This window comes from Syngnathus acus, chromosome 22 (genome assembly GCF_901709675.1).
Source record: "Syngnathus acus chromosome 22, fSynAcu1.2, whole genome shotgun sequence".
NCBI lineage: Eukaryota > Metazoa > Chordata > Actinopteri > Syngnathiformes > Syngnathidae > Syngnathus > Syngnathus acus.
The window spans coordinates 10,068,518-10,084,811 of record NC_051106.1 but is presented as its reverse complement, the minus strand read 5'-3'; the positions used below and the strand labels follow the sequence as shown (position 1 = coordinate 10,084,811).

The 16,294-nt window shown below is 39.8% G+C and overlaps 1 protein-coding gene across 2 annotated transcripts in view; it reads right to left on the bottom strand.

Moving 5' to 3' along the window:
• Positions 1 to 16,294, bottom strand: part of alk (ALK receptor tyrosine kinase) — a 133,183-nt gene that overhangs the window by 51,820 nt on the left and 65,069 nt on the right. For both annotated transcript variants that reach the window (XM_037240863.1, XM_037240865.1), the window contains exon 4: positions 11,083 to 11,287. In XM_037240863.1, the coding sequence (XP_037096758.1) occupies positions 11,083 to 11,287 (205 nt within the window). The remainder of the gene's footprint in view (positions 1 to 11,082; positions 11,288 to 16,294) is intronic.

Here is a 16,294-nt window from a genome sequence, read left to right as displayed (position 1 = left end):
CCACCATCACCGAGCGAGCGCTGACCACTGAGCTAAAAGCCCCCGGCTGCCAGCTAAGCACTCTGTAGCAGGTTACGAGAAGTGAGCTTTTCAGTACTTTTGCACAGCTCAAGTTGGTACACTCCATCCCGATACTCAGAAAAGAAGTGTTTTGTTGAGATGCAATCCAAATCGAACGGTTAGTTCTTTTTTTTCTTTGACTACAAATGTTAATAAGTAAATATTTACACCAAATGATGTGCTGAATGTGATCTAAAAGTGCCCTCAGTGTAATCGTATGAAAGTGACAATTTTCTGTGTTATATGAATTATTGTAAATTTGTACAAGCAACCATTTTGGATGATGTTGTCTTTATGTTGACAAAAACCCGCAATTCAATGTAAAGCAGGCGAATGAATCAACAGAGACGGTCCATCATCCAAGTTAATGGGAACAAGAGCAACATCATTATTGATTCCTGTGCATTATTTCTTATATTTCCAGTGTGCTCCAAACAAGGGTTATCTACTGCAGATATCTCCCAGCATGGACCCGTCCGGCCGGGACCAGAAACATTTGCTGAAAGCAATAATAATTGGCTATCTACTGTACTTGAAGATTCTCGCTCTCTGTCAAAGTGAGTGAAGTGTCTTGCTGTGAAGGTTCCTGTCTCAGCACTAACCTCATAAGCCTCGGAATCATTACCCAGCAAGGTGGAAGCCAGAGGCCCTTGCCTCCTATAAAAGTGATTGACACCATGTCGCTCATAATTCAAGATAAGCTCAACTCCACCCAAGTTTATGCAACCAGGGACTTTCTCGAATGTTATCACGGGTGCCCCACAATGGGACATTTTTTTCACTTGCAAGATAAGCGTATGTATCGAAGTGACGAGCTCCCAACGCCAAAACGTGTGTTTCCCTGACACTAAAGGCAGTTAGTTCTTCAACAAGGTAATAGGCCAGGCTGAATGTGGTCAAACATGTCAAAGACAGCCTTCCTTTGTTTTAAATGTTGAATTGTTATGGTTTGAACCAAGTGAGACACTTGTCAACTCTGGAGCGAGATTGATTGTTTTGGAGCGAACTGAACAAACACATAATTCCACCGTCCAGTGCTGTCATGTATGATAGAGGCAACGCAAAGACACAGCGATTCATCACTGTAGTTGCTTTCCCGCTTAGCATTCACAATCTAATTAACGTTCATGATAATGGTTCCCTTCATTATAATGATGTCATCTATTATCCTTGCTGCGTTGCGTGTGTCATTGCAGACTCCTTTTGCCTCTTGGAGCCAGCCCACTGCCTGGGTTTGGGGTTTGACTCTCTTCAAGTAAGCTGGGGTGTCTGAATTATTCAGACACCCCAGCTCTTCAGCTGAAGTGTCTTCTAATGATAGCGTGATGATCGAAATGTCATTGCAATAGCAACAGACGATTTCAGAGCTGGGAGCGCGCACGGAGAGACACCCAAAGCCCCCCTCCATACCGACAGGCTTACATCACCGGATGTTTTTTGTGCTTTACATTTTTAGCCACAATAGTAATAGGAGTCAAAAGTGCAAACAACACTAGAAATGACTCTGCCCTATTTAGCGATGCATGCATTATGAATATTAGCTTCAAATTGTACCTCATCAAATTTAAAATCATAGTGTCATATTTTGAATAGAACAGAGTCCTCTGCAAGGATAAAGTCTAAACCTTTAAAAGAAGGGTACCAATCAATTTCTACTCTTGATTTATTATTCCAGTATTATTGTCCCCTCTGCATATCGAAGCTGTAAGTCCAATTTAATACGACTGCTGCACGTACTAACAACATGGAGGCGCTCAACAAATTGCTAAACCCTTTGAGAAATTTATTATGACAAAGATGATATTCATGTGAGGGTAGAAGATCACAGGGCTAGAAGCCCTTTTTTAATTACAACCTAGATTCAATTACTTTGTAAACCCTCACTTTCCAGTGCCACAGGAAATTGCTCAAATGGGATGATAGCGCATGTGATTAAAACATGTCGCATGAAAAACCGCTGTCAAAGCTTCACATTTCCAAAGAGAAGACCGATTCCATGTCGTGTCATGGTCAGTGCCACCAAAGGACAGTGAATTCTCTTTTGCAGGCCGACCTCTTTGTAATCTTTGGGGAGCGCTCTATTGAACATGACAAAGTTTCAGCGCCTACTGAAATGGAGTGGGAAATGTTTCAAACTAAATGACACTTTAACCAAAACTGTCATCATTTGGCAAACTGTACATTTCGTCTCTCTCGGGTGGAGATAATGCAAACATTTAGATATTCGTTTTGACTTGAGGGGCAAAGTTAAACGGCAAGTCAACCCCAAAATAGATTCTGTGCAGCCCAAAAATGGGGTTCTGATGACATGTTTTGTTTGTGGAATATGAATTAAAATCCATCCCTTTGAATCCGTCTCAGGAGGCAGCCATCTTGGCACTTGCTGCCTACTGAAAATAACATCACACTTGCCAGGTCTCAAGTCACAATCAATCACAACTCAACTCCAGAAAAGTGCCCGCCCCGTGCGATGGCTCACTTTTGCTGCTTAGCTCATATGCCACCAACGCAATATTAATCAGAATCCCGTGTTTATTTAAATCCTTTCTCTGTAAGTTTGCAATCAGAAGAGTGTTGCAATTCTACTTCAGTTTAAATATAGATAGCTTGCAAGATGAATACAAAACTTCACCTGTGAAAGCCATGCAACACCACAAGTACAGCACAGCACAGCACAACTACAAGGTGCACTTGTAGTACTGAGTTTGCTGAAACACATAAATCATGAAATTTTTAACATTTGGAACCACAAAAAAGGGGGTAGGGTGAAGCTAGAGCAGTGAGTCCAAACATCACAAAAGATAACCAGGAGAGACACAAACTTGTATTCATGCACATTTTTTGTTGTTGTTACAGCTTCACTGAGCAAAGTTTGAGATGTAAGCGAGCGTATACTTCATGAATAACCAACTTAGAGGCATTTGTGTATCATAAATGTATTCATGAAATCCGACATGTTCCTATGACAATCCCCATTAAACAGTTTGTGAAAATAATTTCATAAAATAAAATACTTTTTTGAAATAATATGCAAATAAATAATATGAATAAATCAAATAATTACAGCGCATTAGAGTGACGGGCATTTTCAATGGCCTGACACCTGAAGTCAAACCATCGATGACTTTTTTGAGCCACCACACATATTATTTTGACAACTCTTCTTATCTAGTGAGAAAGTGACTTTTTTTCTTTTTCTTTCCTTGTACCGAGGCAATATCTCAAAATGTGTGTTTGCCTCAACATTCCATTAGTGGAACTGGGCGAGTGTCGAAGGGCTTTTAAAGTGAGCAGCAAAATTGGAACTCGCAGTCAAAGTGACTCATATCTATACATTTATGGGACAGTGTCTCACTTTAATGTCGTTCCATTAGGTGATTGTGCATGACCTAGTTTACAAGTTGCCATTAGAAATGCACAGTGGAACCTCAAAAGTTCACAAAAATTCCTAAACAATTGTGGACTGACTGGCCACCAATCACAGGCTGCTCAAAACAGATCAGGTCAAATGAAATAGCTTCATAGGAAAGAAGTAATTAAACCGATCAAATGAATAAATAAACACATCCGTTTCGAGGGGTGTTGCATCTTTGAGCCTCTAGAACTCAGAAGCACTTGCCTGTCATGTATACCGAGATCGACTGTCAAAATGTCCCATAACGGCTCATTGCGTTTCGGGCAAACCGGGATGCCGTGGAGTGGCCGTCGTGGTGTAAACTTTGTAGCTTGGAGCTGTTAACTCACTTTTATAGTCTGTGCCATTTTACACATTAAGGTCACACTTATATCAGTGAACTGTAGCCTTGGCTCTCCTTTGAGACTGTACATGTTATTTTTTCCTTTTTATACGACTATGGCACTAAGGGAGCATTCGAACATATTTAACGCCAGGGATGTGAAAACCATAAACAGTGTTCAGTCCTAGATCTAATTTATCACAAGGCTCCCTCTCTGCTCCCATCGATAGCAGATTACATTTCAAATGTGCTACTGCGGACAGATATTTTAGCCAATAAGCATGGGCACAGGGAAAGCACAGGCTTTTCTCCGGAGTGATATTGCACAACAAAGGAATCAGGCTGACCTGTGATCTTATTGTTCAAAAGAGTGATGGCTGACCATAAAGCTGCCTGCCACTGCTCGGGTGAAATGTTGCGACATAGGAGGCAAACCCCAATTACTTTGCTGGGGAATGGAATCATCTCAAACATAACTGCAAAGAGAATCTGAAAAATATGGGCCATCTCCAGGAACTTGGTGACTTCGGGGTGATTTTTCTCCAGTGACATTAAGATCTGTACTAGCATTTTTAAAAGCAATATTGAAGACAGGAATCATGTTATGAGTCTGGCCATGAGAGTAGAAGATCTTGAAAAACGTGCCTTGGTTGTTAAATCCGAGCCATTTTCCCATCAAAAGAACTGATTTGGGAAATAAGCGGTAGACTTGGGAATGAGGAAACGTTCAGAAAAGGAGGACAACTTATCATTCCACAAAAAAATAAATACATCTTAAAAACATCCTTAGTTACATATTAGAGTATGCACTGAGACTGTTGAAAGTTCAAATGTGTTTCTGATGTGTTAAGATTTTTAAGAAGCTTTCCAGGACAAAGTTGTTTATTGGATATTTGTCCGAGGGAAAACAGCGACGCAGACTCAACCATAAAATTGACTGACCACGCTGGAAGCCCAGTCATGCCTAAATACAGAAATGTTGTAAATACAGCAACGTTTTGGAAATGCAAGGCGATTTATTTAAAGGCAAACATCAATGGATGTCTTGGAAAAGATAGAAGGAATCTTGGGATGTGATTTTTTATTTGTAAATAGACTTTAAACGCCGCTTTTGAGTTATGCAAAATGTTACATTTGGGAACATGCAGTTAGTGAGTTGTTTTTGATCAGCAAAGACTTTTAGGGCTACAAATGAACGGTGCATGGATGACCAGACCGGTGCCTCATGAGAAGAAAGGCGGCAGGTGTGAATGAGGCTCCCACTCTCTGTGAAAAACGTTACAAATGCAGTCGAATGCAGGTAAACACTGACAGAAAACAGCATTTACTGAAGGCATCATTAACGTCAGAGGCTATAATGCGAGGAAAGCTACTGCTGAATGTGGTCAAGTAAATATGTGTGACCTCCACAGCAACCAACGCAAAGTTAGCAATGATCAAAATCAAGGTGGTCTAACTAAAGACGTATCACTTTCAAAATGCTGTATTCAGAAATAGTTTTTCCCCAGAATGTTTCTTTCAAGAACGTGTCTTGGATCCCACCTCTGCCGTTGATTGTCATTCGATCCGACTAAGCAAATAAAAGCAGCTGCGGCATGTATACAAAAACACGGCTCTTCTATAATTGCCGACAGGGTCTCGTTTGTCTCTTGTCTTTTGGTTATCAAGGAGAATCCGTGTAATACATTGTGCTATCAAAAGCATTGCCGCACTTTCATCTCCAGTAAAATGGGCCCCCGGGCTGACAGGTGAAGAAGGGTTAACCACAACACAGGGTGATGTCTGTGATCGTTGGCAGGAGAGGTGCATATTGATGGAGGCTAGATTCAAGAGGGGGTTGCATAAGAGCAGGGGGGATATTATGTGAGGTGGGGGGGGGACAATTTCCTGGCCTCACAGGTAGCATCAATGATGTAACAGGGGCGAGCGAATGCTGCCATCATGTAAGATGTTGAGACATTTAGCGCTCAAGACTCACATCACAGCTTTTGAATGGATTGTTCTTGATGTATTTGTGCGCTCTGATTGGCTGGTGAATAGTTGAGGGTGTAACCTGCCTCCAGGCCAAAGGCTCCTGGGATAGGCTCCCGCTCACTCCCAACTGTAATGAGGATGGATAAGCAATCGGGATCAATGAACTGATGTGTGCCTTCACCTTTGTTTGATCTTCTGCCCTCTGGGAAGAGAGAGGTACAGGAGCCTGCGCTCCCGCACCACCAGACTCACCAACAGCTTCATACTCCAGGCTGTTCGGATCCTGAACTCTCTCCCCCCTCGGCTGCGTAACGTCCTGTACTTTTGCGCTGTATTCTGACTGTCTGCTGTATGCACACTTGCTCCATTTTTGCTCCTCTTATTTATTATGTTATTTGTTTATTTATTACTTATTCATCGCTCTTATTTATTTATTCATTGTTTGTGCCTTCTTGTTTCTACTTTTTGTGTTGTTTACTTGTATGTATATTGTGTACTATGTCTTGTCACCGTGGGATAGTGGGAAACGTAATTTCGATCTCTTTGCGTGTCTTGACGTGAAGAAATTGACAATAAAGCAGACTTTGACTTTAAATTGCAGTGTAAAGCAATGTAAATGAGACCATCATTAGATTGGACATACAGCTATAAAAGAAAAGAAAAATCTTGGTCATAGCCACTTTAGCAGTTTGACTTATTCCTGGAAAAAAAAAAGAGCTGAAGAGGAAGAATTCTTTCGTTTGGTGGATAACATCAACTAACTGCTGTGATATAGAAGTGGCTAGATTGAGGAGCTAAAGAAAGAAATTGAAATGAAATCATTGTAAAGACTTTCCAGGAGATCATTTTGAATAAAGTGTGTGGTTTATTGAAAATGGACTCCCTCCAGTTTATGACTAAGCCGCTCCACAGTGGAAGTCTGCAAACTTAACAATCATGCCCTGTTTTCGGTGTGCTTTGAGAGCTGTTGAGAGACTCCTGAGATAACTTGCCTTGTGTCAGAGGCTTTCCTGCTACTGTGTGATTTTCTCGACGAGTACATGAGTACTGTTTTTCATCACAGCCGTACGGCTCCCCTCCAAAGCTCTTGAAATGTGCTGATTGCTTTTCACCAGAGACATGACCTTCTTCTCATGATGATTTATTCTCTGATGCATTTGGTGAATTTCAAAATGTCAAGATACAGTCATCAAATTATTTCTGATTCTTAATTATCTCAAATGTAGAATGCTATTTTCAGTCTCTGCCATCACTGGTGAGTTAGTATCAGCAAGGGAACTTTGCGTACGGAACATCTGAAGAGTTCAAATGCAAACGCCGTAAAGCCCCGTAGAGCGACGCCCACAAATATTACGAAGATATAATGAGCTTCTTTTTAATTGCCTAATTTATTATACTTATGTGTTTGAGCATCAGGTTTCAAACACAAGGCACAAACATTCAGGGAGATTTTATATTTTTATGATGTTATTCAAAGGCTGGCTATTTACGCAGCAAGATACATTTGAATGTTTTTGCAAATTGGTTATTGTTACTCTTGACCGTTTATCATGTTAAAACATTGCCTGTATGATCATACTTTAATCTCGGAACAGATGACTTCAATTTCTCTTATTTCTTTCGGGGGGAATTTGGTTGTAAATACATTTGAGATCTACCCGTAACTACTAAATGGCATGTACATCTCTCAATGAATATCTTGGATGCAAGCAAACTAAGTTTTTGTCGGTGGAATAAACATTTTCACAGCAGTATGGCATTTACAACGCCAATTAAGAATCCATTTTTCAAAAATAATATGGCACGTCCAAATCACTCCACTCCACTGTAGTACGCCCATGCATAACAAACATGGCTGGAGTCCCAGAAGATCCAAAGTGGTTTCCCAAAAGTACTGTCAGCTTCCATACAAACAGTCTGAATGCTTTTACTATTTAAATAATTCAGCTTTTGCCTCATCACTTTTACAATTACGCTCTACGACATCACCGCTGGTGCATGCAGCAAAATATTTTTCAATTTCAGTTTTAATTAAAAGAAAACTAATAGCCAATTTGTATGAGGCGATTTAGCCCATCTCCAGCTGATGTTTGTTGTGTGATGAATTTGAGAACTGATAAGTGGAAACCCCGAAATGCACATTTTGCAGCTGCCAGAGAGGAGTGTGCAGCACAGGTGCCGCAGGCCATGTATTGGAGCTCTAATTGAGTCCTTGGAAATAATAAACATATGCATGAGTGCTGCTCAAGTGGAGACATGTAGAAGAGAAGCACTCATGAAGGTACCCTAACCACCATCTGTTCCTTTTCTAAATTTTGCCATGGGCTAAGAATATTAATGACATGGCTCAACGGGAATGCCCCAAAGCACCCACACTGCAAGCACAATGCCCACAAAACCAAAAGACAGGTTGAAATCATTTTCTTAGCCTCCTATTAGCAGGTATGAAACATGGTTCTCTGCATGGTTAACACACTGCATGAATGCCCCGCTTGCCCAGCAAAGCTTCATTTTAAAGCCTCAACCATCCAGGGAGTCAAAGTTTTGGATAATCAACACCTCAACTCCTTGGGAGCAGCCAGCCAAAATCCGGTAATCATTCAAGCAAATAATAACAGTGACTTGAGGTGATTATCCATCTGGAATGGGCCAAAGAAGCTTTGCTTCTGGCGCCCAGCAGCTATCCAAAAGAAAAAAAAAGGGCTTATCCGGATGACCGATGCGTCTCCCCGGCTGTCGTATGGACTGGCAATGATCTTTGTAATGATGATTTTTACAGCCATCAGGAGTAAAGACAACTCGGTGAGTCGGTTCTTTTTTTTCTCCTCACCCCTTCACGATATTTAAAATGTGGCTTTTGAGATTTAAGGCGACTGCTGTTGCACAGTTTGCTGGCTGATGGCCAAAGCCAGTGTTGTTGTTTTTTACTGTTTTCCTCATTTGTGACTTCAGAGTATAGCTTCAATGTGCAGAGCAATTCTGAATGTCTTATAACTGAAGTGATAAATGTAAGTGTCATTTTTACCCTGTCACTCCCTCGCCTACTCCTGGCTTGCTGTCTTGTATTTCGAGGATTGATGCAGGATGGCGAGTTTTTGTCCACCTGGAAATTTATTGGCTCCTGTAGTATCAGAGCCATAAAAGAGACAAAACGCCAGCAGCCACGAGCAGCCTGTGAACTTTAACACCTGAGATTCACTGCACATGATCCTAGAAAGGTTCTGGCGCTGACCTCACCACACGTCTAATTGTAGCCACTTTCACACAGGGAATGTGTGTGAGGCAGAGGCACAAGAGTAGAATAGATTTATTCCCTGGCCATTTCAGAGTGACGCATTAAAGCTGCTTACTGGGAAAGGCTGAATTCTACACAGACGACACAAGTCAATCCATTAACATCGAGCGGTGACATCAGCAGCACAAGTGTCCAAATGGCTTTTCAATTACGCCATTTATGATGAAAAAAAAAAGTCAGAAGAAAAACTCTTAGCTTCAAGTATGAGTGAGTCATGGTTGAAAATTCATCTGGAGAGCGAGCGCATGTAGATTCAAGATGTGTGTAAACAGAACATGTCATATATGAAAATAGTTATCACAAAATTGAGGCATGTTTTCATTTGAAGGTTACACTGAAAGTTCAACCAACACTTTTAAGAGTTGATGAACTCAGTTGACTTTCTGGAACAACTGTAAGGCGCTTGATGTGACCTGTCAGCAAAAGCTGTAAACTGGAGAAAGGATGAAGGTGTAAACAGGATGTAGACTGTGTAAGACGAGGATCACAAGAAATATTTCATTTCTGGATAGGCTAATAGTGCTTACGTGAGGCTCTAATGTTTTGCTCCCAGACAATTAGGGTGGATGACAAATCAGCAGACGTACTGCCCGAGTGCTCCTCAATAGGGGAGAAGGAAATACGGAAAATAAACCTCAACAATAGCATTTTGCCGACTTACTTTCCAGTGGAAATGAAATGATTTACTGTCAATTAAAATGATTTTGTGTGCCTCTGGTTCGTAAGGTTGCTACAACGTGCAGACTTTCGAGTCTCAACCCAATTTGTGAATCTCAACTCTATTAAAAAGTAAACCGTTTTTTGTCACTTTATGACAATAAAGCAAGTGCTGACTAACTTAGCTTTTTAACAAAAAAAACCCGTTGTCACTGTATATTGTTCTTCTTCTGCTGTCATGTACATTTGTCAAATGTACTTACAGTAGATGGATGTAATGGAAAAGGACAATTTTCCGATGTCCATTGAGCGCTAAACATAATCAATCAAACCAATATTCTTATCTGAAAATGACTATCCTCAAATGAGCAGTTTATATTCTAGTTTTTGGGAAAAACACTGATGTAATAATGTGTGTAATGACTCGGTTAAAAAGCGGCATACATCTGATTCCTTCTAATTTGTATGAATTGTTGTGTCATTTGTTTTAATGCAAGTCAATGAAGTGAGTGATTAGAAAGTCACAACGCACAATCAAGTGCGATATGTTTGTTTTAAGCACATCTAAATTGTTCATAACAAAGGGCTTTCTGCCAAATTATAATCCACAAGGATGGCTTGTTTTCATCTCGGCAAACACAATGAAAATTAAAACGCAAGGGGACAGGTTGACAATTAGTAAATTGATCACAATCGGCTTCCATCTTTTCTCAACAATTCAGCGCCTTACCACCCCCATCCTTGGAACAGGGTTGTTGTGAATTTGTCTCAAAAGAGCAGAGGCAGAAATGATGTGGGTGGATGACACAAATGAGTGCACGCAAATGCACATCTGTCACACATGTGAAAAAGCATGCTTTCGCTGCGCTGCCTAAAGCTGTTTGTTTCTACGGATATATACTACTTACTGCATGTAAATAACATTGATAAAACAGAGATGAAAGCCACATCAATGGCTTTACCAGATTGCCAAACATGTCTAAAACAATCTGCCTTTACTCCCTGAAACCAAAATAATTCAATTCCGATATATGTTGGGGATTGTACGTTGAGATGAATTCAAATCATTTCTTTTTCATGGAGTGAACTATACAGTGCGTGCTTCTTGCTTATTCATTTAAAAGCCTGACCAAACAGTGATGTGTTATTGAAATATTTTTGAAGGAAAAAACGATGGAATTATCAGCATTCCCAATAGACAATGCAGATTTAGCAATAGAAATGTAAATCCATCTTTTTTCAAACGTGACTATACAAAATATGTGCAGATTTAACGTTAGATGTGACGAATGAATGAAGCATGGGACATCTTATTCAAGTTGATATTTGGAATTTTGTCAACAAGAAACCAGTACTCACCCTGTCATAGGAGGTAAGGTGTCAGTTGAGAAGAGAGCAAGTTGCGGCTTGTCCCGCTCAATGAGCCATATGGTATATTGGCCATTTTGCTTGGGGTCCAGGTACAAAGCCATGTCGATGCTGCAGGGAGTTGGGCCACTCCACAACCAAGGGCTCAGCACCCAGGGCCCTCCAAAGTTGGAACCATTCACCCAAAAAAACTGACCTAGGAAGACAGAAAAGGGTATGAGCACAAAACCAGAACGCACAACAAAAACCATCATCAACATCATCATCATTTTCACTCTGGTAAAAATTGATTCATAGTTTACAAAAAAATGGTAAGCATTTGATGAATATGAATGAATTAACATGCTTGATTTAAACAACGTTGGAGGGAAGGATCAACTAAAGCACTTGATGAATATGTACGAAATCAAACCTTGGCAGGGAAAAAGTTAAAAAGGAGGTGCGGATGAAGAAAGAAGAAAAAAAAAATCAAAGACGTTTTTTTTCTTGCATTGATATGAAGTCTCATTTCACTTTCGAACCTATTGTGCTCATTCAGGCAGGAAGTGAGTGTGTGAGGTGGATCACAAAGAGTTTTTAACTTGAAAAGAATATAAATGTTTAATACACCCTGCTCAAGAATCTATTGTTGATGAGTGGAAATTAAAATTGCAAAGCTAAATCTGACAGAATTAATACATTTCATTATTCCCGGGAGGCATTCGAGATAAAAATGCTGTGACAGTTTGGATTATTTTGCTCTCGCATTGAAAATAGTTTGCCGTGCTAAAAAAAACAAAAACAACAACTTGATATTCAAATAGTTTGTAACACAGTTGCTATTTCTTTTTTATTCCCATTACAGTTTGTTTACAGACCAGATAATAGTAAAAGCAGCTCGCTAAGGATCAGATTGTGTTAAAGTATACTTCTCAAAGTGGGTCACATGTCTCCTTGTGTATCTCCACACTTGTACTTAAAGCGTGTTTTCCCATTCGTGGTGGCAATATGCAATTCATAGGATATGAAAGATTCAAATGCTGGTTGCGGCTCAACTGAATCTTGCAAATGATATTTCCTATTATGATGTCACCGCGAGGTCATCAAGTATTTTATAACTGCTACTCGTATTCATATTATTCAATTGTTCTCGTCTTATTTATATTACTGCAGTCACAAGACATCACAGCTGCTATATACTGTAGTTTATTTTATTTCATTTCAAATCTATCCTTTCCCCTCCTACTTATTATGTTACTGTGCTTTATTAGTCTCAGCGGCCCTTTTCCCACATTAACACAGATCCTTGGACAAAAGATCTACTTGGCTACTTGGCTTGTCCAAGTGCTGTGTGGAGAGCACATTTTTGCTGCTTAGCCAGCACAGACTTGATGTAAAAGCTTTGAACTCAGCCTGGAAGGGATTTTGGCCTGAACTAAACGATATTATTACCAACAACAAATAGCATATTGAAATAGATGCCAGGAACAGGTTATATTGTAGCGGAAAATGAAGAAATCCATAGATGGAAGATTCAGACGAATATGTTGCTTTATGCATCTTGAAGTGAAAGGCAGAATGATGGCGCAAACACACCTAAATGACTGCTCATTTCCTAACAATCCCAAAATTGTTCTCATAATTAGGAAGTCAAGACCAATCTATTGCCTCAATACTATTACAATTGTAATAATATTTTGACTTATCATCATGTTTTGACGTCCCAGTATGAGATTTACATTTTGTAGGTGTCAAGATGAACTATTCAGAAGGGGTCTCGAGAAATGTGCTAAACAGCAAACCACCTACCATAGTCTTTCATAAAAAAAAATCTCAAAGCAGTTTCTCAGGACATTATCAGCATTCTTCACAGAAAGGGGGTCACTGGGTCCTGCAGAGTCATGGAGTTTTTGTTTTTGAACTGTCCTGAACTCTGAACTGCTCAACCACCTTTCTGTACCTTTGCACATTCAAGTGGAAAATTCGATCCATTCAGCACCTCTCATCTTACCCACTCTACCCTTAGAAGAACTGGTCAGAAAAGATGTTACAACAATATAGTCAAAATCAAAAATATTCATGCCAATGAGTCTATGTGAACTAGCATCATGCCATATTCCTGTTCCTCTACATGAATCCCAAACTTTGTGCAGTCCTCATCATCTTCATGATGCGATATTTAACAGTACAAGATTTGGCCGACAGCTTTGGTGAGAATTGGCAAGTGACAACACAGCTATGATTTCAAATGCAATGGTGGATGAAACCATCATGAATAAAATGAACTACTGGCACAGCTTTAGTATGAACTGCAAGTGAAAGACAAAACTAATTAAAGTCATGTTTAACGATAGACAAGGCATTTGTGTCCGAGAGTTTGGCCCACTTTAGTGTTACAGCATCAAGTAGCTGATTTTTCTGCATCAATTAGAGCCCTATATAATCAATGTCAATTAAACGGCATAAACCGATGCAGCCATAATTTGACCAGGGTTTTTATTTTCAGATTGGCAAGTCAAGTGAACATTCAACATAAGTAGAGCACAATGTTTCTTTGAAGCTGAGAGAAAAATGAATGACTACATAAATTAGTAGGTTCTCAGAGAACACAAAATGTTCATGCCCCCAATGTTTCTTGGAAGATGATATCTCCCATCTCCCGAGACAGTCTGCGGGAAGCTAGATAGCGTAGCTTGCTGAACACTCTTCATCAACATCTGAAAGGTAATCTTAAGGTGTAAATGACTTGAGGTGCAACTATTATCTGCTAATAAATGACGGCAGTAAAAGTAAGTAATTTCAGAACAGTATTTTCCTCCAAGGCAGTCTTTTTTTTTTTTTTTTTTTTAATGTATCCTTCCTTCCTAACTGAAAAACAGATTAATTAAGCATCTGTGTTTTATCTTGATGTCGAATTCATTTGCCCCAATTAAAAAATCAATTTGCATGTGAACGCCACCCGTACACCTGAGGGAGGTTTTGTTCCTCTGGCTTGGTTTATGAATGTTTTGGATGACTAGCTCTGGACTGAATGTGCAAGAAAGAGAGCAGCCTCTCAGCGAGGTAAAGGAGCTGATGGATTACACTCCACCGGGAAAGAGTCCACCCTTCCTTCCTATGCCAAAAGCTCCTGCCTGGATCGCTATGCAGGGATAATCTAAATGCTGCTTTCAACAACAAGCCTTGAAGTTTTATTTTATGGCAAAAGCAAAAAACAGCATTGTGAGCAGTGGACTGCATGAACTATTTCATGTTTAGAAAGAAAACCAAAACAAACCCACTTTGCTCGAATACTTTTACAAAAATATAGATAAATAAATAGAGATAATCAGTTGATACTGTTAATCCCTAGTTTTATAATGTGTGTCAGTATTACAAATACATAAAAGTGGAGGTTTAGAGGATTTAAATAAATGCTTATTGCTACATAAACACTCATTCTTAATTTAGCGGCAACTTGACTAACCAGTTGTTTCGTTACAGCCCCACTATAAATGCCACATGTTTTTTCATTATGTTTTAAATAAAAACAACAAGCTTGATGATGTGGAAAAAATGATCAAAATAATAAAAAAAGTATCAAGTGAAATTACTAGAGGCCGGTCGATACACACTTAACAGGGGATCATATCTTGAAAGGCACATGAGAACACCCACACTCCAACAGCCCTTTGTTGCACGATTCATGTAAGACTGTGACAATTGTCTGCATGTGAACACTGGATCAAGAACAATTCCAAAACTCCATTTCAAGTCCGTGCATTGAGTGGAGAAAATGGCTGAGACAAAGAAAAATTATTTCATCATATACCGCTACCTTTTAAAATGAAGTCATGGTTTTATTGGTCCATAAATCCGCTTGACTTGCTTTTTGGAAGATCATCTGGTTTTTACATATTACACAAATAATTTCTCATTTTAGCAGTGGTGTGTAAGGCTTTTTATATTTACTATAGCTCCTCGGCATTATACATGTCTTTATTTATCTGAAAATATAACTTTCTGGCAATCCTCTCCACCATTCAAGAGGCTGCCAAAATTATTCACCCATCTTGTAGTTGTTCAGTCAGGCTTAAAGTCTACTGTGAGACTTGGAATGTCACACACACAAAAGCTGACACTTGCTGCTACAGAGAAAGACACTGATCATTTAGTGCTTGCCACTGTCTAGGATTCAAATCAAATGCATTGCGTGCTCAGCCATGTGCAGCCAGTCCAGCTGTTTATTATCCGGTAGCAGGCATCAAAGACTATTTATTAAAGGGGAAGTCAGCCCTAACCATTTTCTTTCTTTCTTTCTTTCAAAAAATACACAGTATGTGCCTGGAACAGTAAAAATCTGGTATTCTGCCTAATATTACATTTCTGGACTACGAGTCAAACATCATAATTCAGGAACATCGGTGCCATGTTGGACATTTGTTTCCCATTGTCGATCAAAAAATGCATCATTAATACTTTTTCTATTTCTTTTGGTACATGCGCATTGTTGCGTTCAAAAATACTCGCATTGGTTCAAGCCAGCCGTTCGGGAAGTTGCTCAAATTTGCCAGTGCAACAAAAGCTCCCCGACTGAGGACACAGTACGCCAATTGCTGACTCTGCTCAAAATTGAATGGCAGAGGGCCGTACTCTCCCTCTCCCAACACACACATGAACACACACACACACACACACACACACTCTTTGTAGCGATTTTGCAAACGCGTCCAAGGTTAGTGGTCGTTCGGCTGACAGTTTACTGGCCGCGCTGGATTTTGCAAGTGTTCTATACGCCTTTACTCATTAGAAGCCATGTACAGTACAGCATACCAATCTGCAGCAGTGAGAGGAAAACACAAGGCCAGAAGACTACACAACACAGTAATTGCATCAAATTGTTAAAATACGACATTGGATTTATATAGGGGAGGAGCGAACGCAGAGTCTGGCTGGGCGTCATCACACATTTTAATGATCACTGTTTATATAGAAGTTGGACCATTTAGCAAATTAAATTGAATACTGGTGCAGTAGTTTAATAGAATACTAAAATGCGTGTTGTAACAGTAGATTACCAATAGAGGGCGCAAAGGGTTCATACACTAAAAAGGGGTAGAATAAGAATCTGCCGGGCAGTGGATTGGCTGGAGTGTGTTGACGTTGATTTCTCATTTTCTTAGGCGGAATGAGTTACGTACAGTTTGTCAGTGTGACTTCTTTTGTTTCATGATTAAAATGAAAC